Source organism: Mustela putorius, unplaced genomic scaffold, assembly GCF_011764305.1.
Source record: "Mustela putorius furo isolate JIRA1106 unplaced genomic scaffold, ASM1176430v1.1 tig00003909_pilon_pilon_pilon, whole genome shotgun sequence".
NCBI lineage: Eukaryota > Metazoa > Chordata > Mammalia > Carnivora > Mustelidae > Mustela > Mustela putorius.
The window spans coordinates 822,596-850,277 of record NW_025422057.1 but is presented as its reverse complement, the minus strand read 5'-3'; the positions used below and the strand labels follow the sequence as shown (position 1 = coordinate 850,277).

The window sequence follows — 27,682 nt, the reverse complement described above, 5'->3', positions numbered from 1 at the left end:
TGTCCCTCCCCACTGTGAGTCGGGGGCCTTGACAGGGTGGCATGCAACATGGCGTCCCTGCCAACAGCCGCGGGTCGGAAGCCGCGTTCCAGGCGGCCTGTGCACTAAAGGACCCTGTTCCCTCCCAGAGAGCTGCTGTCCAGTGACGCCATGAAGGAGTACAGCCGCGCCCGCGTCTACCTGGACGAGAACTTCAGGTCCCAGGAGCACTTCACGGTGAGTGCGCGTCCGTGTCCCGGGGTCGGGGTCGGTGCCGGGCTGACCGTGTGCCGCGGGGCTGCCGCCCTGCCGGTGTGGCCGCACAGGCAGCCATGCCCGAGTTGGTATGTCAGCGGCTTGGATGGGGTCCACGGGCGGGGGCCACCAACACGGGGACCAGGGCACAGCCTGTGGGCTGAGGAGGGCCGGTCGGGGCTCTTCACAGAGGCGAGGGTCCCTCCTGTTCCCGGCTCTGCTCTGAACAGTTGCTCACAGGGCACAGGCCAGTTCCTTTGCCCCAGTCCGGCAGTGTCTCCCGCGGCTGACGTGGTTGTTGCCGCGCGGCTGCCCCACGCCTCTGCTGCTGTCCCCACGCACAGCCATCCTCTGCCACGCTCAGCGCGGCCTTCCTGCCCGCCGTGTCAGCCACGCCGGCGTGGGCCCCGTGCTGCCCGCACACCCCCTGCCTTCCTGCCTCTGCCCGCTGGCCGCTGGCTCTCAGCCGGTCCTTGACCCAGAGACACCCTCAGCCCTCACACTCCCCGGTGGCAGGACCTAGTTCTGCGTCCTGTCGGAACGTGTTCTGGCGAAAAGCACCACAGCCGTGCGGCAAACGGCATCGGTTGGGTGAACAGCGGGGCCGGTGCCGCGGAGCGGGACGAAGGGCAGGTGCCTGGGGGGCCCTGGCGGGGGGAGCCCTTCAGAACAGAGCGCGGAAGGACATCGGGATGTCCCTGCCCGGGACGGCGCGTCTGGGCTGCTGGCACACGCGTCACGGGGACCCCAGGAGGAGCGGAAACAGGAAGTGGGCAGACACGGGGGGCAGGGGCGAGGCTTTTAAAAACCGGACGAACCGCGTAGATGGCGCAGGTCGTTTCCGTCACAGGTTTGCAGTGGCGGCGGCATTCCCCGCTGAGGCTCATCCTCACGACGCGTGTGCCGCATCCCCGTCCCCCGGGGCGCTGGCCTCTGCAGGCGCGCTCTGCTGTGCCCCGAAGCTGTCACGTCGCACGGCGGTCCCTGCTCCCCCGCTCCTTGCGGGACACGTCCTCGCGTCTGACCTACCTCCTTTCGGCGGGAGACTTGGTGTTTCAAAATGAGCCGTGCGGGGGTGCCCTGCAGATGCACACGAGGAGGCGAAAGTGTGTCGGGGCCACAGTCGGCCTCAGTCTGAGCAGTGCTGCGGGCAGCGGGACCCGTCGTAGGGACACGGGGGTCCGTCCTCAAGAGGACGCCGCGGGCGGGGTGTGTGTGCCCCGTGTCAGACTCACGGACGCGGACAAGACCGCCGACGGCCCTGAGACCAGATGGGCAGCAGCTCGGGCTCCGACGCCTCCCCTCACGGACCGGTGGACCCCGTGTGACCCCACCGCCTAGAGCAGGACACCGACTAGAGCAGCAGCCACAGAAATGGCTGTCACAGACCGTCGCCCGGTCGGCTGCTGCGGGACGGGGCGGGTCCCGGCTGTGCCCGTACGTTTCCTCAGAAACGTCTTTCCAAGTGAGGGTCAAGGAGACTTGGAAGAAGACTCCCAGGCAGGCTCGCCGGGAGCTTCTCCAGACAGGTGCAGCGCAGCCCCACGGGCGTGCGGGCGCCCCGAGGGCACATATCAGGGCTCCGCCTGGCTCCAGCCACTCCCATCCTGGCCTCAGAGCACATCCACGAGCGGCTCACACGCGCGTGGGGATCCGGTGTGAGGCCAGGGTCACACACCTGTCGCCCCAGCACGGAGTAGATAGACGCGAAGGAAACAGAAACGGTGTCTGGAAGACTCCCAGGTATTTGGAAATACACCGCACACGGGTCCAGAGAATGTCACAGAGCAGTTTGAACCGTGGGTCCGGTGACCTGGAAGACCAACAGGAGCCGTCAGGGTCCGCGAGATGTGCCTGCGGGGTCCACAGAGGGGAGTTTGCGCCCGCGGGGTCCACAGAGGGGAGTTTGCGCCCGCGGGGTCCACAGAGGGGAGTTTGCGCCCGCGGGGTCCACAGAGGGGAGTTTGTGGCATTAAATGCTCAGCGTGGGCAGTTTTGAAAGTAAGAGCAAATTAACCCAAAGCAAGCAGAAGGAAGGAAATCATAAAATAAGAGCATTAGTGTGTGACAAAGGAAATAGGTAGAGAAAGCAAAACCAGCAAAGTCAGATGGTACTGTAGCAGGACAGCACGTCCAGTGAGCCTCGCCCCACAGGTCAGAGCCATGGTGTTTAGGGAATGAGGCTGCGGCCATCGGGGTCAGGAGGCTCCCCGGGGCCAAGCCGGGACCTGCCAGAGGCCGGGCTGGGGCCACTTGGGGCCGAGGGGGGTTTGTGAGTGCTCAGTAGATGGGCCGGCGAACTTGAGAGAAGAAACAGGGTCCTCCCGGAAAGGCCTGGTGCCTGCTGCCGTCCGTCTGTCTCTCTCACGCTTGCTTCTGGAAGTTTCCTGAATGTTCTTGAAGTGGTCGCTGTGGCGCTCTCCACCGTCTGCCCCGCGTCTCTGTCGCGTGCACACAGCTGCGTCTCTCTTCCGCAGAAGTGCTCGCTTGCTGAGAAGGGGAAGGCACAAGGTCGGCGGCTGTCGGGCCCAGGAGCCACTGCTTGGTTTCCCAGCAGCCCGAGATTTATCTCAAAACGTCATTCTGCAGTTTGCGGTGGGAAAACAAACGCCTGGAAAGAGGCTGTCCCGTAACTCAGCAGTTTCCTTGAAAACATAACCTTTCTCGCAGAAAGCGGTGTCTGAAGCCCCCAAGATTACGTGATGTCAAAAATTGGAAATAATCTTAAATACCCGAGTGTTTCCCACTGCGGGACGGCCGTGTGGCCAGTGGCCTGGCAGACCGTGTCTGGGGGACCTGCCTGCAGCCACAGGAGGGGGCACGGAGCCCGCGGCCCGAGAGAGGGCACGGAGCCCGCGGCCCGAGAGAGGGCACGGAGCCCGCGGCCCGAGAGAGGGCACGGAGCCCGCGGCCCGAGAGAGGGCACGGAGCCCACGGCCCGAGAGAGGGCACGGAGCCCGCGGCCCGAGAGAGGGAGCACGGAGCCCGCGGCCCGAGAGAGGGTACGGAGCCCGCGGCCCGAGAGAGGGAGCACGGAGCCCGCGGCCCGAGAGAGGGCACGGAGCCCGCGGCCCGAGAGAGGGAGCACGGAGCCCGCGGCCCGAGAGAGGGCACGGAGCCCGCGGCCCGAGAGAGGGCACGGAGCCCGCGGCCCGAGAGAGGGCACGGAGCCCGCGGCCCGAGAGAGGGAGCACGGAGCCCGCGGCCCGAGAGAGGGCACGGAGCCCGCGGCCCGAGAGAGGGCACGGAGCCCGCGGCCCGAGAGAGGGAGCACGGAGCCCGCGGCCCGAGAGAGGGCACGGAGCCCGCGGCCCGAGAGAGGGGCACGGAGCCCGCGGCCCGAGAGAGGGAGCACGGAGCCCGCGGCCCGAGAGAGAGGGAGCACGGAGCCCGCGGCCCGAGAGAGGGCACGGAGCCCGCGGCCCGAGAGAGGGCACGGAGCCCGCGGCCCGAGAGAGGGAGCACGGAGCCCGAGCGGCCGGAGAGAGGGCACGGAGCCCGCGGCCCGAGAGAGGGCACGGAGCCCGCGGCCCGAGAGAGGGAGCACGGAGCCCGCGGCCCGAGAGAGGGCACGGAGCCCGCGGCCCGAGAGAGGGAGCACGGAGCCCGCGGCCCGAGAGAGGGCACGGAGCCCGCGGCCCGAGAGAGGGCACGGAGCCCGCGGCCCGAGAGAGGGGGCACGGAGCCCGCGGCCCGAGAGAGGGCACGGAGCCCGCGGCCCGAGAGAGGGCACGGAGCCCGCGGCCCGAGAGAGGGAGCACGGCCCGCGGCCCGAGAGGGGCACGGAGCCCCGCGGCCCGAGAGAGGGCACGGAGCCCGCGGCCCGAGAGAGGGCACGGAGCCCGCGGCCCGAGAGAGGGCACGGAGCCCGCGGCCCGAGAGAGGGAGCACGGAGCCCGCGGCCGATGCTCTCACCCCGCTGGCATCTTGCTGTCCAGCTGGCGCGTGGAAATACTTTGCGGTAAGGCTACATTTGGCCTGTTTTTCAGCCCACACGTTTCCAAATTTAAAGCATCTGAGACCAGGTGCATCCAAGATCCATGGCATTTCTGTTAAAATTGGCAGCACTTTCCTCTTTTGGTCGTAAATGCAGAGATGACGCATCTGCAAGAATCCCGGCCGTGGTGCTTGGTTCGAGCCTGAGACTGTGCTTGGGGGCGGCCCCCTGCTGTGCTGGACTGACCTGGCACGGGGACATGGGGACCGCAGGTCTGAGCCCCTGTGGCTGCGGCTGCAGGTGGGGAGCTGCTGCATGGTGTCAGGGGACAGGCTGGAGCGCTTGGCTTGCCGACAGCGGGGGTAAGCGCTCTCCGACCTGCAGTGCTGTGGCTTGGCTTTCCTTCTAGGGTCCCCATCCTCCGGTGGGGGTGGGGGGTCCTCTCCCGCAGTCGCCGTCCCGTGGGAGGCACATTAATGGCCACTAGGTTACTGGACAGCCATGTTGGGCGGGTGGGAAAGGGGTGCCTGTGCTCCAGACGCAGCCAGAGCTCCTCCTGGGGTGGGCACAGAGGTCCGTGCACGTGTGCCGTCCCGGCTTGTGACCAAGATGCCGAGGGTTCACCATGAGATCCTGCTTGACCTGGGGCCCGTGGCGTACCGTCTCTCCACGCGCCGCATGCTGGGGTTCTCCGCATGGCCTGGTACGGGGACTGCCGCCCCCCGAGTCCTGGGCAGGGCTGGGCTGCGTCGGCTGGGGCCACTCCCTCACCTGCACCTGCTGGCCTCTGGCTGTCGCAGGAGGAAAATTTAATTTTTACAAGATTAATAGTATTGGAGCAATATTTTTAGCTGAGTGTGGTTCAAATAATAGGCCATTAATTGGAAAAGGAAATTGAAATGAATTTATCTTATACATAAATGCTGTCACAGGTATTAATAAGGATCAGAAAATAGTGGTCTGTTCCCAGAAAGAGGGCGACCCCAAAGCACCGGGTCTGTGAGCGTGACCCCACGTGGGGGTCTGCCGTGCTGCAGAAGCCTGGGGAGGCCGGACCACGGGGGTCTCCCTGGGGGGACTCCGGACCTAGGGGCCTCTGGGCCTTGGGGCGGGGGGCTGTGGACTGGAGGAAGTCTGAGCTGGGGGACTCGACCTGGGGGGCTGGGGGGGGCCGATGCTTCCCGTCACCAGGAGGTGGCGCCAGAGCAGCACTTGGTCCAGGAGACGCTCCCGAGGCTTTTCTGACTTAAAACAAGGATCCTGTTAGATTTGCTTGGAGGAGACACGGGGCCCTTCCCTGAGACCAGCTGTCCCCGTGCGGGGGCCTGGCTGCCACCCCGGTCAGTGCCTGCTCCCGTTTCTCCCGGGACGCCAACACCGGAGGTCGGCCTCCTCGGGGCGCAGCTGGGCTCTGGAGGGCAGGGCCCCGTCCTGTCCATGGACCGCGCGGGCGTCCCTGGGACAGACTGAGGGCCCCGGCCCCGGGCGTCTGCACAGCCACGTGTGAGCTGGACGGGTGGGCTGGGGCTCGCGTTCTGGCCCGGGGTGGGGGCCCCTGGGTGCCCTTAGGCCCTTGCCTCCTGCGGCACCTGCCCCGGGGGCACCCCTGCTGGCTCCCCTCACTTCTGGCACTCCACTGCCTTGTACCCCTGAGCCCCGGTTGTCGCCCTCATGCTCTGGTCCAGGGCCTGGGGTCCAGCCACCATCGCGGGTGCCCGGTGGGCGTGCTCTGCGTCCGAGAGAGCAACGGGAGAGCCGAGCTCCGTTGTGTGCGACGTGGGTGCCCTTCGTCCCTCCCCGTCGGGGGCAGGGCTGTGGCTGTGCCGGCGTGAGCTCAGGATGGAGGCCTGACGCGGTTTAGATTTGTTTAAGACCATGGGTCGGGCCTGGGGCCCCCACATTTGGAGATGGACTCCTCCAGGGCAAGGCAGGGGACGAGGTGGGGGGAGGGGAGGGGCAGGGTGTGCTAGAAGCCACAGGGCAGCAAAGACCCCACAAGGAAGAGGCTTGCCCCCAAGGTGCCTGAACCTGGACGCTTGCCTGGACTGCCCGAGAGGACCGGACCTTGCCAGCCGCTGCTGGATTGCGCGGGAAGCAGTGGACAGCCCGGCTGCCCTCTCCACGAGGGGTGTGTTCTCCGCGCCTCAGTGCTGAGTCTTTTCGCATCCCGGCAGGCTCTGAGCTCGTAACCTCCTGTTAAGGCTTTTGGATCTGCCCACAAAGAACGCAGACATTCCAGAGTCAATCCGTGGCAGGTCTGAAGGCACACTTGTCCTGTTCTTGCCACGTGGACAAAGCACGCCAGGTAGTGGGACAGGTTAGTGTTGCTGCTGCTGCTGCGCCAGGACTGGCTGGGGAGGAGAGCAGGAGACACCCCTCCAAGTGGGACTGGGCCCCTGGGCACCCCCTCCCCGTCCCCTGCTCCTCCACCTCCTGCCTGCTCCCGGGTCCCTCCCATGCGCTATGAGGTGGGATGCCACGTGACCTGCAGTTCACGCTGGGGACAGACCGGAGGTCGCTGGGGACACTACAGCATCTGGTGGAGAAGCGAGCGGCCGCCGCTCGGCACCCTGGGCTGATCCCCAGCATCCCGGGGTCCATGGGACGCCCCCGCCTCCTAGAACATGCATAAACCGGGGCGGCAGGTGGAGGCAGGCATCGCGGTCACTGGGTTGCTCCCCGTGGACGGAGGCCCAGCGGTGCCCGTCTTCTGGGAGGAGGTGGCAGCCACCTTGCCGTACGTCCTGCCTCTTCCCCCCTCGCTCACTGGCACCCCCCAGCCCTGCCCTCCGTGTGCACCCCCGTTCCCTGCTGTGCACGGCCTCCGCCTCTCCCGTGGGGCCCTCCCCCCGCTCGCGAGCACACCCGCCCTTTGCCCGTGCCCCCGCCCCTGCTGTCCCGTTCGCCCCCCGAGGACATTGTCCCGTCTGCACCTCACCGGGTCGTGACTGGGTCTGTGTGGAGGAGCAGTCAGAGTCGGGCACGTGACGTGTGACGGTAATCCGCACACCTGCTCGGGCACGGGGATGGGCTCCAGGGCAGGCGGGACTCTCCAGGCCTGGCCGGCTTCCTGGACCTGGGCGCTCGGGTTCCCCGGCCCACCGTGTGTGCTAGGCCCGGCAGCACAGGAGGCATGCGGGGCTGTGCAGGCTCAGGAGGCAGGGTCCCCAGAGGACACACGGAGCTCTGTACCTGCTTGGAGGGAGCTGCTCCCGTCTGGACTGCGGCAAGCACCCCCACTGCAGGGTGTGCTTGGGTTCCCGAAAGGCTCTGAAGTGCTTCCCCCAGGAAGCCTGCCAGGATTGGCCTGCCAGGAATCTCCACTGCGTTCTCCGGCGTTCGGCATCGGTCGCTGCTGACTTTGCAGCAGGGCACGGCCACGCAGACCTCGACGCAGAGGAAGTGGCCCGGGACGTTTTCCAGGCCTTCTGTGTATCTGTCGATGGGAGCCGTGAGAGCACAGGAGTCTCCCATCGCGGGGGGCGGAGAAAACACGTCACTTACCACACGAAACGCTGAACGTCGATAGGGCGTGTGAGGTAACGGCTTTCCTAGACTCTGGCTTCAGAAGTGGCTAAATGAGGAAGAAATTGCAAATTTATTTTGGTATAATTGCCTCGTCTTGCTTCAGTGCGGAAGTGAGCGTCTGTGCTGCTGCTCATTTGCGTGACGGGCAGGCCCGGGGTGGGGTGGACAGGCTCGTTTATGCGGGTGAATTCCAGGCTCCTCCGGCCAGAGGCCACCCCCACAGCCCCTCCCTTGCCCTGGCGACCCCATCCTGCCCCCACTGGCAGGAGGAGGATGGGGGCACCCGGCTCCCGAAGCAGGACGTGCCGGCCTGGGCACCCCGCACGCCGTGTCGAGGCCACTGCGATGCGCTGCAGGCCGGTGCCGGGCACCCGGGGAGGCCTCGGGGTTCAGGGACAGCAGCGCTCTGGAACGTGTGGGACGTACGGGCTCATCCGGCGGCTTCCTCTCTGCAGCTCCCGCTCAGTGGCAGACGCCGGCTGGGCCGTGTGTGTGGTCGGGAAGCTGGAGGACTGGGAGCCCCTGGTCTAGCCTGCATGCCGCAGGGCAGGACCCCGTGGGGCCTCTGAGAGCCCAGATATGCCGATGGCCAGGCAGGGAGGAGGGAGTGGGGCTGGCCCTTGGCTCAGAGTGTGGATGGCATGGCCACGGCTGCTGTGGCCCTGTCCCCACAGCGGGCCTGGCCACGTCCACCACAGGAAGGCAGCCCACGATGGCGCCTTCGCTAGTCCCTGGCGTGTGGGCGGCGACCCCAGATGTGTGCACAGCAGCCGGACCCTGCCCAGGTGCTGTGTCTGCCGAGCAGACCCGACGTGTCCTGTGGGACGGGCAGGGGCTGGCGGGACTGGCACAGCCATCCTCGTTGGCGCTGGGCTGGTGTTTGCACTGCTGGTGGCCCAGGAGGGAGGCCGTCTCGTGAGGGCCCTAGCTGTGGGCCCCTAGAGGATCTGAAAGACTGAGCGCCCCCGGGCAGTGGCAGGCCAGAGCCGGACCCTCGTCCTCAGGCCTCGTCGCACCGAGAGCACATGGGATCAGTGGAGAGCACTTCTGTGACCGCAGGCCTGCCTTCACGCATGCGAGCTGTCTTCTCGAAGCTCTCGGAGCAGGGCTCCTTCTGGGCAGAGGGGTCTGAAGCCAGAGCCGTGTCAGCGTCCTTGAGCACCGGGAACTTGGCATCACCTAGAGGCCCCAGGGGAAGCGCGTGGGCTCTGGCCTGCGGTGAGGAGACCAGACGCCTCCACTGCCCGCCGTGCCCAGCCGGCGCCTTCAGCCCTTGGAGGATCTGGTTTTTGGAAAGAGGTGCCTGGGTGAGCTGCTTTTCTGTGAGGACGCCACGGCATCCCGGGAGCCTGGCTTCGTTTGTGTGCAGGAAGGACACCGGAGACCGTCAGGTGCCCCGGAAGGCTCCTCTCCAGGGGACCCCTCACCCGCCCCTGGCCTAAAAGCTTTGCTTCGGAAGCTCCCCTGTCCGAGGGATGTGCTGAGGCTGCTTCTCTGTTCCCTGCCCTCAGACCATGTGTCTTGGGGGGAGGGCCTGGGGCCTGGAGGGCTCCGTCCACCCTGGGAGGGCCCTACCTGCCCCGGGGGCCCTGGCTTCACCCCAGGAGGGGCTGGCCCCTGACCTCGTGGTACGTTCCCCCACTCCCACTCCGGTGCCCCTGCTCAGGGCTCCTGGTCCCCCCCAGACTGTGCTCCTCCCTCTGTCTGCCGCTCTCCGTTCTGGGGCACCCGTGCTCACGTCCAGCCCTGTGCTATGTTAGCACCGCCGAGAGGAGGGTGTTCTCGCGGGAGCACAGGCCCCAGGGGCCCTGTGCTGACCTTGGACTCGCTTTTCTGAGAGGGTCTGGGTCTCCCTCCTGGGAGGCCTGCCTCCTATCTGACCCGGGTCTGCTGGAGGGCTCGGGGGGGGGGGGGGGGGCAGGGGAGTGTGGCCGCTGCTGTATTCCTTCCCTCCAGTCCAGGCCCCTCCCTGCCCCCCAGTGGCCCAAGTGCCTGCCAGAGAGGGGCGGCCGGAAGGTGTGCTCCTGGAGGAGGTGTGCCCCCACGACCAGCCCCTCGTCCTATCTCTGCTCTCCTGAGTACGATTTTAGGGGAAATTTATGGAAAATTAATGGAGTTCACTGATGTTCTTTGATCCGAGGAAGGGGAAGGAAGGAGATGCGTTTCTGATGAGGGAGCTGCTCTGTTCTGGGAGAGGACCCTCCCGTGGCTGCGCCCGGCCTCCGCGCCCTGCCGGTGGGACCAGACAGACCTGATGGAGTGCAAGGAGCAAGATTGGTTTTCCGAGGGCGCTGGGCCCTCTGCGCTCAGCTAAATCACACTGTCTGCTTTGCCGGTGGTAACGACCAGCTCCCCTCGGCGGCACCTGCAGCCCCGCGGGACGCGGTGATGGGCGGCCGGCCGGCGGCGGGGCCCGCGGTGAAGGTGAAGCTGTCATATCGATCTTTTTAGCACTAAAATATGAGCCACTTTACTCCGCTCCCCGCTGCTGTGATGTGAAAAATAATAACTCGGATCCAAATTAAAAATATTGATCTCTGGAAGGTGCTGGAAGTAATACGCGCCTCCCGAAGTTTTCGGGTCAGCCGAGGAGCCGTCGCGGCAATAAATGTGTCGGCACGTCAGGTCCAGGGTTCTTGATCTGTTTTTCCTCTGAATTGATTTTTCATTATTTACTTCCTAAAAGTGTTGAAATTTGGTCTTCCACTGTTAAATCCCAGTGTTTGGGCAAATTATTTCTTTGGGGCTTATGAGCTGCTCCTGACGCACTCGCTCATTGATTGATTGATTTTTGACTCAATAAGCTTGCAGTCGCTGCCTTATTTAGGGCTTCTATCATAATTTTTTATACATTTAGGCTTGACTTTTTTATTTGCCTCTAACAGATGAGGTGACGCAGGGTATTGAGCGGGGGCGGGTGGCTGCCACAAGGTTAATTTTATCGGGCTCCATGCCTTCTGAGGAGCTGCTGGGTGTGTCCACACCGCAGGTGTGTCCGGGCACAGCAGAACCCCCGGCCTCCGTAAGCCCCGTACCCGCAGGGCCGTGACCCGGCCTGCGCCGGTAGCCCGCGGCCGAGTCAGACATGGTGGGCAGCCCAGAGTCACAGACGTCATAGCTGTTGGTGGGCATGGGGGAGATCCCAGAGCTCTGGGCTGGTCCCCATGGCCACACCGGCGAGTGGGAGGAGTCGGTGCCTGGGGCAGCTTGGCAGGGAGGCAGGAAGTGGGGGATGGCCACTTCTGTTTGTGGGAAGACTTTGGACTTAAAACAGGGCTCATGGCCGATAGCACATCTTGGTGCCCTGGGAGTCAGGGCTCCCCATGACCATTTCCCACTCAGTGGTGTCCGGAGTGAGAGGCGGCCAGGCACAGAGGTCCGCGGGCTAGACCCTGGAGGCGGCAGGAAGAGGGGGTTCTGTTCCGGGGCCTCTCGGGGGATGCCGGCCCTCCGCACCCTGTGTGCCCCACGTCCTCCTCCGGGGGGGGCCCGGCGTGCCCCTGCTTGGTGCCCTGCTCCTACACCGTGAGAAGCAACGGCCCGCCCTTTTCCACACGTGCCGTGTCTGTCGCTCATGCTGGGAGGTCATAGCAGGAGGCTTGCGGGACCTGGGCCGGCTCGGGTCAGCACTCAGCAGGAGGCACCCTTTGGGACCTGCGGGTGACCCGTGCTCCCCAGCGGCCACGCTGGTGGGATGCACATGTGGGGGCAGCCCCTGTGTGGTGTGCTGGCCCCGTTGGGACGGTCACCTGCTCTAGGGTTTGGGGCGGGAGGTAGGAGGAGCCCCGTGCTGCGCGCCAGCCTCCGGCAGAGGCAGCCGCTCCCCAGCAGAGAGCTCAACTCTGACTGTCAGATATCCAGAGCGTCCAGTCCCAGAGTCCTGTTTTCTGACTGTAACGCCATTTCCTGGCATTTCTCTCTGCTCTGGGCACGGCATCTGCCTCTAGAAACGGTGTTTCAGACAAGGACACAGATTTTAGAAGGATGATGCGTCCCCCTAAACGTCCACGGGGGGGCTTGCTGCCAGCAGGAAGTGGTCTGAGGGTGCTGCCGCCCCGTTTCCTCCCCAGGGACCCAGAGCAGGCCGCTGGGGGGATGCCAGGCCAGGGTCCTCCTCGTGCCTCGGCTGATACGGGGCGTTGAGGCCACGAGTTGGCCTCCTTCTTACGAACCGGGGTCTGGTCTTCTCCGCCGAGGCTTGGTCTGGCTTCCCTGCCGTGCACGTGACTCACAGCCTTTCCGTTTGGTTGTAGGAACGTGGGCGCCCTGCTCTCCGTGCGGGGCTGGCGCCCGTGGGTGCTCGCGCGACCTCTGCCCTGGGAGCCCACGCTCTGGGCTGATGGGCACAGGGAGGGTCTCCATTAAGGCCTGGGCCCTCAGGCAGGACAGGGAGGTGCTGAGAAGGGCACCCCAGATCCTCCGGCCTTACACTTTAGGTACACACAGTTCTAAAAAAGAGGGTTCCCTTAGGGGCACTTGGGTGGCTCATTCGGTGAAGCCTCTTGTTCTTGGTTTTCAGCTCAGGTCATTGTCTCAGGGTCATGAGATCAAGCCCCGCGTTGGGTTCTGTGCTCAGCGGGGAGCCTGCTGCGCTCGTCCCCTCCGCCCCTCCCCCGACCCCACCGTGTGCACTCTCAAATAGATAAATAAGTAAAGAAATCAAAAGCGTTCTCTTGGAAGAATCCAGAACTGGAGCGGCAGAGAGCTGCTGCGGTCTCAGCCCCAGGGGCAGGTATGGCCACCCAGCTGTGGACTGTGCGCCCAGTCCCCTTCCCCGTGGGGAAGGCAGGGCACTGGGCAGCAGCAAGCTGACCCGTCCGCAGGCAGCGTGTCCCCAGTGCCGATGAAAAAGTGGAGTTTTGAAGGACAGCCGTGCTCAGATTTGGCCAAACTCTGGAACTGCAGCCCCACGGCGGAGGTGAGCTGAGACACAGGTTCACTCCGTCCACAAGCCCAGGTCAGGCCCTGCCGTGGGCCCACGTGTTCTGCACTGCAGGGGGACGTGGCAGACACGGACAGGAACTCGTTTTCTCCTGAGAGAGGACACCTACGGGCAGGCATAAGGCGGAACCTGAGCCGTCGAGAAGTCAGGCCACTTGGTCACCTCTGTGCCCACGTGGGTACCCAGACTCCGCTCCCAGTGGCCAGCCTGTCCTTAGATTCATTTAATCGGGAGAAGCAGGAGGAGGGAAGTCCAGCAGCTCCCACCTGCCGCCGGCCAGGTCAGAGCTCTGTCCTGCGCCGTGTCTGGGCTCCACACAGCACGACACGCGGTGCCGGCTCCCCACGCACCACTCCCAGCGCCCTCGTGCCCTTGGTCCTTGAGCGGACGGACTCCGAGGACCAACGCTCACGACACGCGACTGTGACCACGCTACATGCGATGGGACGCACCTTCAAGTCCTCCGACCGCATGGAGCACGTACACTCAGGGCCCAAGTGTGCGACTGTGTCGTTTCCAAGCGTGAGAAAGACCCCGGGGCCTCACAGATGTGGGAGTCACAGACGGGCTGCTTGGGGGCGCTGACGTCTCATGTGCACCTGCTACAGGTGAGCGGAAGCCACCACGGAAGGAAGGAGAAGGAGGCGTTCCCGGTTGGGCACGTGTGTGCGCGGAGGCCACAGTAGACGTGGATATGCACCTCCGGGGCCTCTTTGGGGATGGCCTGCTGCCAACTGCGAGCACACGGTTCTCGACGCCCCCTCCCCTGCCAACCCCAAGGCCATGGCCTATCTGATGGGGGCACAGAGACCCAGCTGTAGGGCAGCTCTGAAGGAAGACAGGGAAGGGCAAGTTCTCGCCAAAGGAGTTCGGACCCAAGGGGCATCCCCTCTCCAGGGCCACACTGGAAAGCCGATGCCAGACAGGAACAGTGTCCTCAACATCTGGCATCCAGAACTGACCGCGGGAGATTCCCATCGGGCCAGTCTGCAAGTGCACAGATGCAAAAATGAAGAGTATATCAGGTATGTACAATCTGAGAAAAAGTATGTTCCAGCACCCTGTGTCAGGAAGCTCTGTCGTGAGGTACTGTATCCAGAAAGGTGGGCACGGAATCCAGGAAAGACAGAAAGCAGAGGGGATTCGAACACGGCAGGTCCCTTGAGGTGTGTGGCACTGTTCACGCACGCATGGGGGTCGTCTCCACCGCGGCCAGATGTGTGCAGAGAGCTTTCCTCTGCTTCTTGGACACGACGTCCTTCCCATCCGGCTCTGAAAACACGAGAGTGTGCTCTGGTGTGTGAGGCCTGAGCTCCAAGTCTCAAGGGAGTCCCCACGGGTAGTGAAGACAGAGCCCAGGAGGGGACTGTGTACCAGGCAGGGGAGCAGGTACTGAAGCTGCCTCGGCTTCTAAGAGGCTCCCCAAGAAGTGGTACGTGATGGGTTTCCTGATGTGCTATGGCATCCCGCGGTGAGACGAGCGGGGCTTGGGGTGGGCCAGGGTCGCGCCACAGAGGCTCGGCGCACGTGGCAGACGGCAGTAGTGACTGCAGGGCAGACAGAAGCTGCTGGAGAAGGAAAGGTGCTGGGCTGGTCCCCAATCCAGGTAAAAACGGGTCTGCGTCTCGAGGATGGGGGGTCAGGGCTGCGTGTGTGACGCGTGCGTGAAGAGGAAACCAGGCTGAGGGAAGTGAGTCTTTATCTTCCCCCCAGGAAAGTCAATAGTTAATGTTGAAAACTAGAAAATCAGGAAGTGGCATGATGAGCTTTAGCGACCCGGACGTGAATACTGGAAGAAAACAGGTAAAAGAAAGTAGTTTTCTCTGGGTAGGGGACCATCAAAGTGATCGGATGACTTGCAGGACTGGGATTTTTTTTTTTTCTTTTTACCAACTTAAAATACCCTAGAAGTCAGAGATTCCTTGTCTTCGAGGAACCTCAAAGAAGACTTCAGGGGAGAGGAGGCGGTGGCGAGGGCGCGGTGGCGTGTGCATCCGGCCCCAGCGCGCTGACGCAGGGCTGGCTCCGCCGTCGGGGCCCAGGCTGTCGGAGAGACGGGCAGCGACGGAGCCTGATGAAATGTGGACCCCAGGGAGAGGACTTAGAGGGTTAGATGGTCCTCGCGCAGCCATTGTAGTTTGGGGAAAGAGGTGAGTTTATCAGAGCTGCGGAAAGACAGAGAAGAGAAGATGGTTGTTCTGGATTCAAGAGCCCCACCGCTCCGGCTCTGCGTGCTTGCTGCCGTGCCGACCGTAGCCGTGCTGACCGCACTCCGCCGCGTCTGCCCCGTAAGCTCGCGCCGCCTGGCGGGTGTAGCCCGTGACCACTAGAGAGAAGTGGGTCCAAACCCAAACTCCGGAAGACATTGGGGATTTCTGTATCTCAGCAGGACGGACCGTCCTAGAGGAAAGTCTGCCCTTTCCCTCTAGCCAGACCGCACACACCGTGCCCCCGAATGTGCGTCGGCGCCCCTCTGTGCTGTCCCTGTTAAAAACACAGCCCAGAGCCTAGTACAAATTGTTGAAAGCTTCGGGTCGGCTTCATGGATGGGACTACGTAGAAAGTTAACGAAGACGGAGTCCTCTTCGGAAGGGAAGAACGCCAGTGAGGTGCTTCCGCGGCGTCAGAAGGCATCGGCTCACGTAGGAGCGGCTCGTTTCTGCCGGGACAGTCTGGTCCCGCAGTGAGTGCTTAATGCTGTCGGCGTGGAAGGAGTCAGTTGGGATTTGAGTAACTCCCATTTGTAGTAGCTTCACAATGAAACACATTTAGGAATAAATTAGGCCAAAGATAGGCAAGACCTGTGTCGTGAGCGCTACAACCCGTCACTGGGAGGAATCAGAGGAAATCTGAGAGCTTTCCCCGTTCAAGGGTCCGGGACTCGGTACCGTTCAGAGGTCATCTCTTCCCACATTGATGTGAAGATACCAGTGGAAATCTGAGAGCTCCTTGGAGAAGCTCTAAACTCAGGTGGACATAGAAAGGCCTTCGATGAGCACGTATGAGGGCTTACGCGTCCGATGCAGAGTTGCTGTAAGTCTGTAGTCGTCAGGACAGAGGAGCCTGATGTAAAGCCACATCACCAGACTGTGGCCGGAGTGGGAGCCGGGAGCAGGCCCAGGACTGGGGTGTCAGGGTGTCAGGCAGCCTGGGGTGTCGGGGGCAGGCGCGACCCTTTCCAACAGGAGATGACCTCGGAGAAAGTCAGCCCTATCTCACAGGTTACGAACACCCAGTTCTGAACAGACGATAGACCCAGCGTAAGAGCTAAAACCACAAACTCCAGCACGAACATGCAGGTGAGAAGCCTCCGTGACCTCAGCTTTGCTGTGGATGCGACACAGAACATACAACTGCTACGGAAGATGGTTAATCTGTTGCAGTTCAGCAAAATGAAAAAAACGTGTTCTTCAAAAGACACAAAACCAGGTAGTTCACAGCCCGAGAGAACATGTTTGCAAACTATATCTGACAAAGGGGTTTTGCCGGGGTACCACATACGAGAACTCTTAGAACCTTGCACTAACCAGACGGACAACTGAATTTTTGAAAGATTGGAACAGACACTCGACCACGTAAGACACAGAAGCTGCAAACAGGCACATGAAAAGGTCCGCAACACCGCTGACTGTCAGCAAGATGGCGGAAGGCTGTGGCTGGCAGAGCTGGGGAGGGCGAGGAAGAGCCGGGCCTTGGGGGGTGCTGTGGGGGAAGTGCTGGTCCCAGCCACGTGGGGAGACACTGCGGCGCTTCCTTAGAAAGTTAAGAGACACTGACCTCCTGAGCCGGCCCGTCCGCTCCCAGGAGTCTGCCCAAGAGCAGTGAGGGAACCCGTCCCACAAAGATGAGTCGTCACGCGCAGAGCGCGTCTCGGCCGAGGACACGCACCCACGGGCCGGTGGACATGTCGCCGTCCTGCTCAGCAGTCGGGGGGACGGGCTGAAGAGCTCAGCCTTCGTTCTGTGGGAAGCCATCGACATGATGGTCTTGAAAACGCAAACAAACCTGGGCTGGCCGAAAGCAGACCCGTGGTTTCCCGGACGGGGACCCCGGGAGCCGTGGATGTGCCGGCGCCCCGACCGGTGACGCCCCGCAGGCGTGCACACGCGGCAGCCCTCACCTGCGTGCACACGCACAACCTGCGCGGTTCCAGGAATGCAGCCGCGCACCAGGAACACTGCTGCAGGCCGGTCGCGTGGGCCGCGGCTGGGTGGCCGGACTTCAGAGGCTCTGACTGGAAAGGGAGGTGTCCGCATCGGGCTGACTTCACCTGGAAGCTGTGAGCGGACGCTCCTCGCGTCTTACGCTTAAGGAAACCGGTCGTTCCGGGAGAGGCAGCCGCAGGCTCCGGCTTTACCCGTGCTGTGCAGCCGGCGTCCGTGTGAAGTTCGGAAGGTGACCTCAGTGCCCTTCTTCTGTGTGCTGGGGCAGGTACATGGGGCGGGAGCGTCTTCCAGTTCACGGCTGGCCAGTCGGCTCCCAGATGTGCCGTGTGCCTGCGTGGGGGCCGCTTACACCCCTCGCTTCCCGTCCCGAGCAATCTAGCTCCCGGCTTTCTCTGGGCGCCTTCCCCATCCCACCCAGACCTGCTGCGTTGCCGCCGTCTTGTTCTGTCTGTCTGCGGGCCTGGGGGGTGCGCTGTGTGCAGCAGGTGTCGCTCGGGGCCCAGCTGGGCACACAGTGTGCATGTCTCTGGCCACATTCCTGCCTTCCTGCATCCCACTCTGCGTGCATGATCCCGGGGGTGGCCTGGGCCTTGCCCATGCGTCTGGGAGCCCCACGTCCCAGCCAGCAGCCTGCCAGTACCAAGAGCAGTTCTCTGGGGAGCATGAAGCAGGGCGGTGCCAGCAGGTGGGTCCGGTGTCCTGTGGGGCAGGCGGCCGAAAGAGCACCCCCCATATCTGGGACCGGGACTCGTGGCTGGGCTGGGTGCTCAGGGGTACGGGGCACCCACTCTGTTCCACGGACAGTCCCATGAGCGTCCTGACCTGCTCCTCTACCTGTCTGTGCACATGGCCGCATGCCATGGCCTTCTCTCGTGAGCAGTGGGCATGGGGTCTGCAGGGTGCGGGAACAGTCAGGGAAGGGGCAGGGACACTGCGGGCAGGGCTCCCTCACCCCCACAGGCGGGTCGCGCAGCTGCCCTGCTGTCCCAGGCTGCCCCCCTTCCGAGACGCCTGCATGTGCCGGTGTCGCGGCAGGACTGCCGGGCACCCCTGGTGAAGGGCCTCCGAGCATGGGGCGGTCCCTTATCCTTTTCCCAGGGCCCGGCCAGGTCATTCTGAGCATGGTGGCCGGGGCAGCTGGCTCCCCTCCCTCTGGCCAGTGCGGCTCCCACGGGGCCCAGGCAGCACGAGCCTGAGGGTCCCCTGCCCGTCCAAGTGGCCCCTTCCTCTGAGCGTGTCTGGCCTCCCCGTGGGAATCCCGCACCGGCGCCCCGTGGCCGGCTGATCCATCAGATGCCGACAGGGTGATGGAGAGCCGTGTCGCGCGGCCCAAGAAACAAATACGAAATGTGCCGCTGGACAAACTGAAAAATTGTGACGCTCTTAAGGACTTTCCTGCTCGTTAGCATTTTTTGACAGAAAATCAGTGGAGCAGCGAACATAACAAAATAGTCGTGGTGATTCACGGTCTGGCTTGTCCCGCTCGCTTGGCCTCGAGCAGCGTCTCCCTCCGGGCGCCCGCCGGCTCCTCGGTGCTCTCGCCTCTGCTCGCACAGCCCGGGCCTCCCCGCAGGTGTGTGTTCGCTGCCCAGCGGGGACGAGAGGGGCATCCTGCGCGCGGTTTTCCCAGAAGCCCAGGCTGCCCCGTGCTCGGACAGACCTGGTGGCCAGGAGGCAGGTCCCGAGGGGGAGTCCCAGGGCCCAGGGAGGAGACAGGGGCTTGACGTCCTGGGCTCGGAGGCCGGCAGCAACGCCTGGCGAGGCCTTCTCCGGGGACGGCGCTGACCAGTTACCCTCAGGTCGATGGACGCCCTGGCCAGCCGTCGGGTGGACAGTCGAGGGCAGGGTCGGCGGGGCTCTGGGCCCTCTGGGCTGGCTTCGCTCATGGCCCCCCTCTCCCCGCCGCTCGCACACGGATGCATTTGGCCCCTGTCACTGGCACTCGGTCCTGGGAGCTGCTGGCCTGTGCAGGGCGTCCTGCTGAATCCAGTGCCCACTCGTGCAAAGACTTAGTGGCTGCGGGATTTCCATCTGCAGGGACAAGCCCGACAGGTGATCTGTCTGGACCACATCCCGTTTGGATTTGCTACGCGGGCCCCCGTCCAGGCTGTGCTGCTTCCTGTTTGCTGCGTGAAATACCCATGTCGGTGAAGGGGGACGCACCGACTCACGGGGCCAGTGCTGGTGCCCGCGTGGGTCCGCGCCCCTGTCTGTGGGGTGGGGGCCGTCGCTCTCAGGCTGGTGCTGGTCAAGGGCCCCACAGCCCCAGTGCCCAGTCTCTGCCTACAGCTCCCCCAGGTGGCGGCGGCCAGTGCCTCGGGGCCACGTGGCCTCCCGTGAGTCCCCACGATGGCCCCATGAACGCCAGCCCCTCGGACAGGAGGAAACGGAAAGCTGGGTGTAGACACTGCAGTGTTTGTTGTACATTTTCCAGTGTTTTCCCAGAAGGGCTGACAAAGCAGACCCTGGTGTCCTGTCACCTGGGACACATCCGCCCAGAGAGCTCACGTCCTGAGGGGACCTGCATCTCCAGAACGCGGGAAACCCGCCTCGGCCCAGTCAGCTTAGTCCGCGTTTCCCCCCGTTTCGTGTCTGTCACCTTTTAGGAGAAGATCTGATTTTTAATTATTACCAAGAAAACTGCTGTCGGGATTTGGGATTTCTTGCCTCACTGGGAGAGCGGAGCATCACGACCGTGTCCTTCCCTGGCCACGTGTTTCTGGTTTTGGTCCCTGTTCTCCGCCGCGTTGTGATGAGCCGTTAACACAGCGTCGGTCCTGTCTCGTCGCCGGTCTGTGAGCGTGGGACGTGGCTGACCCTCATGCACGTGTCGTCTCCAGGGCCCGGAGGTGCCGTCGGCCCCCTGACCTGTAGCCTGGACGCGCTGCTGCTGGTGCCGTCTCCGGGGCATGGACTTGGCTACACTGGGGAGGGGCAGCGGGGACAGCCTACTCGTGCGCACGTGACGCGGGCAGCCCTGCCGGCACCCAGCCGCCCTCCTCTGCAGGAGACATGACATCTGTGCCACAGAAGCATTCTGAAAACTGAGAGCAAGTCCCCCAGAGCAAGTCAGGAGGAGGCTGTTGGGCTCCGGCCCTTGGGGCGGCTGTCCTGCGCCCTCGGGCCTTCTGCAGGGGGATGGGGTCTCCCATGGTCCAGAAGACCCCGAAGGATTGGCCACACAACCTGAAACATCTTTCAAACGGAAATTGTTACACTTTGCTCTTCATCTTGAAATTAATGTTGGGTTGTCAATTTTTATTGCACATCTAATGGACGAGGTCCTGCTGCCCCCACTGCTGCTGCCCCTCGGTCCCACGCGTGCCATGGTGCAGACCGTCTGCAGCGTGTGCCCCGTGCAAGGGGCTCAGGTGATGGGCACCTGGGAGGGAGTGCCCCTCCCACGGCCTGACAGCCCCGTGTCCAGCGGCAGCGCCTGGGTCACAGGAGGGTCCGGGCCATCGGTGGACGCTTCCTTGTCTTTCTCTCCCCTTCTCCCCCAGCCCTGCAGCTTGGAACACAGCTGCCGACCCGGCTTTCGCAGCTGGGGCCAGACCCACCGGAGCTGCCAAGGCTGAGGTCGTGCTGGGTTAGGGTCTGTCTGGGAGACCCGGGGATGCAGCGGTCTGACGGTGCGCGTCTCTGGCTCCGCACGGCAGGCGTTGCCACGGCGAGCCGTGGCGGCTGAGCCACAGCCCCCCTCGGGTTAGCGCGGGGCTGTTTAATGAATATCGGCTGTTCTTCCAGCCACCGTAATTATTTAAAGGGTTTTCGAAAGAGAGAGAGCAAATCGAATCAGACTGTAACGGTCGTACGTCCTTCCGGAGCTGAGTGTATTTTTAGAAATGTGGGCCTCTTTCCGAGTCTCCCCGTTTTCATGTGTTATCCCGGTAACCGAGTTTGTAGCTGGAATTAAATTTATCAAATTGCGTTATCCTCTTTAGAAATTGGATAGGTGCCCTGGCGGGGCAAGGCAGAAGCTAATCCGCTTTGCTAAAGCCTCCGGTGGCCCCGCGTGGCCCCGCGCAACAGTAGCACGGAGACACAGAGCTCTTCCTGTCACCTCGGACGCCGTGTAATTTCTCCTCAATCCCTTGTGCAAATAATGACATTTGAATCGAGCATTAACAGGCTTAATTACTTTAAAATTGTCATTTTAATTTACACTGATACAGTATTGATCACACGAGCAGAGATTAAGCTGTTCAGCGGAGCGGATGATGGGGAATTAAACATTAAGGGTCCTCGAGGGGCCGCGTGCCGCACAGCGAGGGCCGGAAGAGGGATGGCATTTCTCGGTAATGAACTGGCGGCATGCGGGGACATGCATCTCGGGCTCCTGGAGGAGGGGAATAATGGGGTTTGGGAAGCGCCCGCGGCTCATTCATTCGCTGCCATGCACCGGCTCTCCGGCGACGCGTCTGCTGGACCGACGTGTATTTATGCAGCAAATTCCGAGCGTTGACCTTTTCGCTAAGTACATTGAGCAGAAGTTGGAGTGTACATTTTTCAGGTGTAACTTCTGTAAGTGTTTGTTATTTTTCCTTATTTCTAGGTATCATCAAACAAAATTTTTCTGTTTTCCTAATGCACTGGCGTCGGTGGGCCCTTCGGGGCGGCCGTGCACCGGGAGCAGGAGGTGGGGGCCCGGCCACGCCTCACTTCACTCCTGAAAAATTCCAGAGGCACATCCCGGGCTTACACGTGGCCAGGCCCTTCCTTGGAGTGACACGGGAGCTCGCCTTTCGGCCTCTCCGGGGCTCCCCTCAGCCTCCCAGCCGGACGGGCAGAGCGTGCCCGTGAGTGGCCGGACCGCGGGGGGCGCGTGGCCGGCAGCCCTCCTGGCTCCTGTCGTGGCGCGTTCGGTCTCTCCCCCTCAGACCGCTGAGTCCGTGGAGCTGACAGGATAAAAGCTGAGGTGATTGATTTTATCGCTCAGTGGGGCACGATGAAATTCCTGATCGCCGTCCACAACGGCCTCATTGTGCGTGGCGACTGGAGATTCAATTCAGACACGTTCGGGAGAATGGAAACCTGCTGGGGCTGCTCCTCGACTGGAACGCGGGTCTGCGCCGGGCCCCGTCGTTCCTCTTCCCCGAGACTTCGCAGCGTCGTGTCCCTTTCCTTCTTCCAGCAGCTCCGTGCTCCCCGGGCCTTGGCGATGTCCGTTAGTCCTTTCAGGACGGCTGGGCTCCGAAGCGTCCCCAGCACGACTCCCTTTTCCAGGGCAGCTGGGTCGCTCTGCACACACCTGACCGCGATCGCCCGGGTGGCGGCCGGGGAGCCCGAGGCGCGCGGTCCTGGGCGGTGGCATCCGGCGAGTGCAGGAGCAGGAGCTGAGTTCCCGGGGCTGCCCCTCTGCTGCCCTCGCGGGTGGACGAGAGGGGAATGGACTTGAATTTTTTATTGACCTTGTACTTCTAGGCCTGCCAGCACATCTCCACAGAGAGCGAGAGGGAGCCTTAGTGACCCCTGTTCTGTGAAGTAGGAAGGAGGCGACTCTGGGGGACAGATGGCCGTGCCGGTCTGGCTTGGCCTTTTCCATGGAAGCCGGGGGACAGCGAGCGGCCTGTGCTCTCCGATGCTGCTGGGCTGCAGGAGAGCAATGTTGCTGGGCCGGGACTCCAGCAGCGTAGGCGTGCGGCCCGGCCCATGTGGCCGGCATCCGGAGTGGCCAGCACACGGCTGTGGGCCTCCAGCACTGGGACAGTCGGGACAGGGAGATTAGGATCTGGGGTCTTTGGCCTGGTGCTGTCTCCTCCCTGTGCTCTCCGTGGGCCTGCTGCGCACGGCGGCGTTGCCTCTTTCACCCGGGTCTGGCTCCAACCCCTGCCCTACTCCTCGTCAGGTGTGGTTCCCAACGTGGCCCCCTGCGTATGGTGAACCACATGTGGCTCCTTCCTGCACAGGAAGCTCTGCCCTCCGTGTCCCCGAGAGCCGGGCCCCCGCTCCTGTCTGCACAGCCCAGCGCTTGTGCTGAGCCCCCGTTTCTGTCCCATGGTGCCTGCCGCCTCTGCGGCCCTGACCCCTGACCCCTGCTGGGTCTCTGGACCTCCGTCAGCTATTCCCCTGGCTCACGAATCCTTCCTGGAAAACCCCGCTCCTCTCTAATCTGTCTTCTGCTGGCCCTGGGCCATGGAACCTCCGTGTCCCCTGCCGGCCCAGCCTGTGGGGTTGTGTCCGGCCCGCCTGGCTGGCGTCTTTCCCCCCAGCACAGCTCAGTGCTGTGGGTCTGTGGTCCGTGAAGACGGCCGTGCGGGGAGGGACCTCACCCTGGCAGCTGTGTACGACTCACGTCCTTTCTGGACTCCCTGGCCTTCTAGAGGGTTCCATCAGGCGTGTCCCCAGCCGTGGGTGGCTCTTCGTGCAGATTCCCCTTAGAGCGGACACACATGCCAGCGTGCCCCTCTTCTTCCGGACACCACGCCTGCCATTGGACTCACTGTCCCGAGGAGACCCTGGTTTCTCCTCTCCTGTTGTAAGGAAAGGAACGGCTCTTTCCCTGGCCAGGCAGCAGCACCAGCGGAGGACGTGCACACGGGCTGGGGTGGGCGTCACGGCTCCACGGGCTTTGTCCGCAGGCCTAATTTATATCAAGGCCATTAGTGGGGGGTAGCTTTTCCCGTAAGAGCCTCCGTGATTTGGCCTCAGAGGAGAGGGAGGGAGAAGAGCTCTATCTTTCAGACCGTGGGACACGTGAGTGGCCGGCTGGCCGCCCCCGATGTGAAGGGTGGGGGGTGCTCCGTCCGGCCCCTCACCCACCTCTACTGGGGGGGCCATAGGGGCCCACGGTGGCTGGGGCTCACTTAGGTCTCTTGGCGTGTCAAGGCCTCTGCCTGGCCAAGGGAGGGGCAGCAGACTCACCCAGGGAGGGCACTGAACAGTGTTTGAACACGGAGGCTTCGGCCTCCCTTCCGTGGAAGCAGAAAGCCTCTGGTGGCTGGCAGACCCCTCCCGCCTATGCCTTTCTGTCTAGCGTCAGCCCGGGCCCCTGGGAAGCCGTCTTCTCCTCCTGTGGTGCGCTAAGGGCTTTGGGGGCAAGAGGAAGCAGGTGAGGCATCACCTGTTCGGAATGCTCATTACCATGGAGCTGTTATCCCCGTCCTGGCTACTCTGAGTGACCCTGGGATCCACGATTGTCGTTCTGTGCCACGTATGCAGCAGTCCCGGGACTGACAGAGGCCCCCAGACCAGGAAGAGACCATCGCCGGGGTGGGGAGCCCCACGCCCTGGCCCCAGGACCTGCTCAGCCAGGAGAGGACCCAGTGTCGGAAGACGGAGTGACCATCAGGGCCACGTATGTCGATCCAGAGGGAGACAGAGTAAACACGGTGACTCATTGAGAGCCGATCCTAACCCGGGGAGGGACATGGGACAGCCCCGTGTGCCAGCGGCTTCTCTGACGGACACTGGTACTCTTGTCCCTCGTGACCTTCGTGTGCAGAGAGCTGGACACTTAGCCCCACGGTGCGGAAGGGCGAGCTAGACGCTAAGCTGTGAGCCACACGTGGGCCAGGAAGAAGCACTAAAACGAGCGGAGACAGACGGATGGTGCGCGGTGACTGGACGCGGAGAGCAAGGCCTGACGCACGGAGGTCGCACCCGAGAGATGAACCAGAAGTCTGGTTTGTTTCAAGCTGTCATTTTTGAAGAGATAATAAGTGACAGTTTTCCAGTGTGTGAAAGGTCTCAACACACAGATCAAGAGCCCTGATGGCCCAGAAAGACGGGAGAGCCCTGGGCACCACCAGAGACGCACAGGACTTGTACAGGCTGTGACGGGGAGGGGAAGCAAGATTGATGGCAGGTCGACGGCGGACGCGGCAGCCCTGGAGGCCAGGGAGGGTGACCGCCACCCTGAGTTCTGCCTCCCACCCAAATGCCCACTGGGAACGCGTGCGTGCGCATGTGGATTCATACGGAGCTGTGAGACCCGCACAGGAGGCAGCAGGCCCGCAGGAGGGAGCCCAGAGCAGCCTGAGGAGACGGAGACCCAGGCGGGCCCGGAGCGCAGGGAAGGGAGGGGTCACCAGTCGGCCAGCGCGGCCCGACTCTGCGGGATCCGTGCTCCCAGGGCTCTGTGACGTGGAGGGCCGTGGAGGGCCGGAAAGGTGTGAGGCCTGTGAGGCTGGAGGCCTCGGCCCGGCGGGACGGCGCGGTCTCCGCGGAGCACAGCTGGTCAGCGTATCTGTGCCATAGGGGCCGCGTTAAATGATTTGAAACAGAAGTAGATGGCGTTTGCAATATAATTGAAATTTAAAAATCAATTGAGTCTTTTTAGTAGCCTTTTATATGCCCCAAGCTTCCCTAATGGCAGAAGGTATTTTGTAAACAGCTTGTGTTTGAGGCTTAAAGTGCCTCTGACTGTAATTACGCTCTGTCCCTAATGCACGTCACCGATTTCTCCAGAATGCTTGTAAGGATGAAATTATAATTGCAAAGCTAATGATTTCTGGAAGAGAAAAGATAAAAGTCCGAGCTGGTTTGATTATGATGCAAATGCTCCCCGTAACTTAATTGGCATAAAAGTTTATTGATTATATTTCTAATCACTTAGACATGAAAAAAATGACCTAATAAATTTTGTAATTAAAGTTGGTTCTTTTAGCACTGATGTTTTTCTTTGCTCGTTATTGAAACTTTCAGTTTCCAAACTACGTATTATCGAGAAATGTATCCATATCGCAAACGAATCTCATTTTGAGAGAGAAGTGCGGAGGTGAGGTGAACTGAAGTGCACCCGGGGTGCTCGTGGCGTCGCAGGGGCTCACGGTGCAGCTCTGTTGCCGCCCATCCACTGTCCTTCCCGAAGAGACCGCGTGAGGACCCGGCTGGCTCTTCCCGCGCGGCGTGGGCAGGAGCGTGTGCGAGCTGTTCCGTCGGGAGAGGCGGCAGGATTAGCCAGTGAAGGGAGGTCAGCGTGTGCCCTCGGAGCGCCCTTCCTGGGTCCGGAGCGGGCGGCGCGTCCCGTCTGCGCGGCCCGCCGGGTGCGGGCAGGAGGGCGGACGGGCGGGATGTGACGGGCTCTCCCACGTCCCCTGCAGCCGCTCTCCGCGGCTCTCGCCCCGGGACATTGCAGCTCCACGGCTGAGGGCTGGGCCCCCCGTCTCCCGCCTGTGAGAAGAGGAACCTCGAGAGCCAGAACTCCTTCCACGTCACCGTCCAGATGAGGCCGCGCACATCACCTCCGACCTCCGAGTGCGGAGGCGGGGGTCCGTCCCCGTGCGCGCCGTGCGCCGGCACACCTGGCCTTGTGGCTGCTGCCTCCTCCCCCCGTACCTCTGAGACGGCACCTGCTGCTGGTGCCCACGCTGACCACTCTGTCCACATCCTGTCCCCACTGACCTCTCCCTGTCCCCACGACTGCCCCCTGGTCCTCAGTCCTCACTGACCCCAGCTTCTGGCCGTCTCTGTGTTGGCTCTTTCATCTGTTCCCAGCCCCTCCCTAATAGCGGTCCTGGGTCCACTCGCCACCCCTCTCGTCCCTCCTCGGCAAGCTGAGCATCTGTGGCATCGACCACCCCATGTCACGTGCCCTCTGCCTTTCATCTGCTCCCAGACCTCTGTCCCGGACCCCAGGCCCGAGCATCCAGCCATCTGCTGGTGTCTGCTGGGGGGTCTTACAGCCATTTCGAGCTGGACCCCTTCTCTCCAGAGACCCCGTGTCAGGCGTGTGCCCTGCCTCCCTGGCCTTGTCCTGGGCAGCCCGCACACTCACGCTGCTGTGTGAGGCCTTCCCGTGGACGGAGCCCCTGTGGTCAGGAGCTGGCCTTTGTGTGAAGCACCTGTCACTGCCCTGTCACTGCCCCCGTGCTTCAGGCCATTTCTCCTCCGGACCTTTCAGGTGCCCAAGACCGTGGAGAAGGTGCCGGAGACCATCTGCTCAGGGACTGGGTGCTCAAGTGGGTGCGGGAGTCCTGTGGCGGCTGCTCGCTGTGCCGGCTGCTGACCTTGCCTCCCGGGTCAGCTGTGCTGCCAGGTGTCCCTTGCCTGCGGGGGTCTGGCGTGACCCTCACTCTGGCTTCTGTGCCCTCGTGCGGCGCCCTCGCCGGGCAGCCCGTCCACCGGGCTGTTGCTGAAGGCCGTCTCGTTACATGTGAGTCGCTCCTCACTGCGGTGATAGGAGATGTTAACAGGCGCCCTAACCTGGGGGTGTGTCGTAGCCGCACGGGAGGTCGCGTGGAGCGCTCGCCCGCCCCATCAGGTCGACGTGTGTTTCGCCCGGCCCCTCGCGAGATGGCCTAATTGGGGACACTACAAGCAGGGACTGTGACAGGGCTCAGCACCCCGGTCCCTGGTGCACACACAGCACGCCGGCCCCCACCGCGCAGGCTTTATGAAATGCTCTTTAATTCAGGAGCAGAATAGCATTAACTTTGTAAGGAGATGAGCACAATGGACAACCAATTTAATTAACTTCTGCTGGCTGTGGGACAGCAGACAAAATGGAATTACCCGTGCGTCTCTCAAGCCAGCGCCGCTTGGGGAGGGCCGTGGTGAGGGTCAGACGGGGGGACCTTGTGCCATCAGCTCACGGTTAGCCCCCGGAGCTGAAGTGGGAAAGTCGGGGCTTTGTACCTACGTGATCTCTCATCTTAGTGGGTTACAGAGCCGCCTTGGGAGAGGGCCGTGCTGGTGACCGTGATGTGATGGCGTTTCCCACGGGCTGCCTGCCGGGTGAGGCTGCGTCATCCGATTCGACGGGCTACCGGCAAATTCCTTACACGGGGACAGATCAATGAGGCTCTGCGCTGATTTAAACGAAAGCTTCATTTCATTTATTATTGTTTGTAATCTACTGAGTGTCACAGTGGTTTCACCCTGATTTCTTGCTGCGTCTACTAAATTGTTGTAAAGCCGGGAGCGTGGGCAGGC

General features: G+C 62.8%; 1 protein-coding gene across 5 annotated transcripts in view; it reads left to right on the top strand.

The window, feature by feature from the left end:
- The window catches only part of INPP5A (inositol polyphosphate-5-phosphatase A), a 162,680-nt gene that overhangs the window by 70,070 nt on the left and 64,928 nt on the right, over nt 1-27,682 (top strand). For all 5 annotated transcript variants that reach the window (XM_045068816.1, XM_045068813.1, XM_045068814.1 and 2 more), the window contains exon 4: nt 129-216. In XM_045068816.1, coding sequence (XP_044924751.1) covers nt 129-216 — 88 coding nt within the window. The remainder of the gene's footprint in view (nt 1-128; nt 217-27,682) is intronic.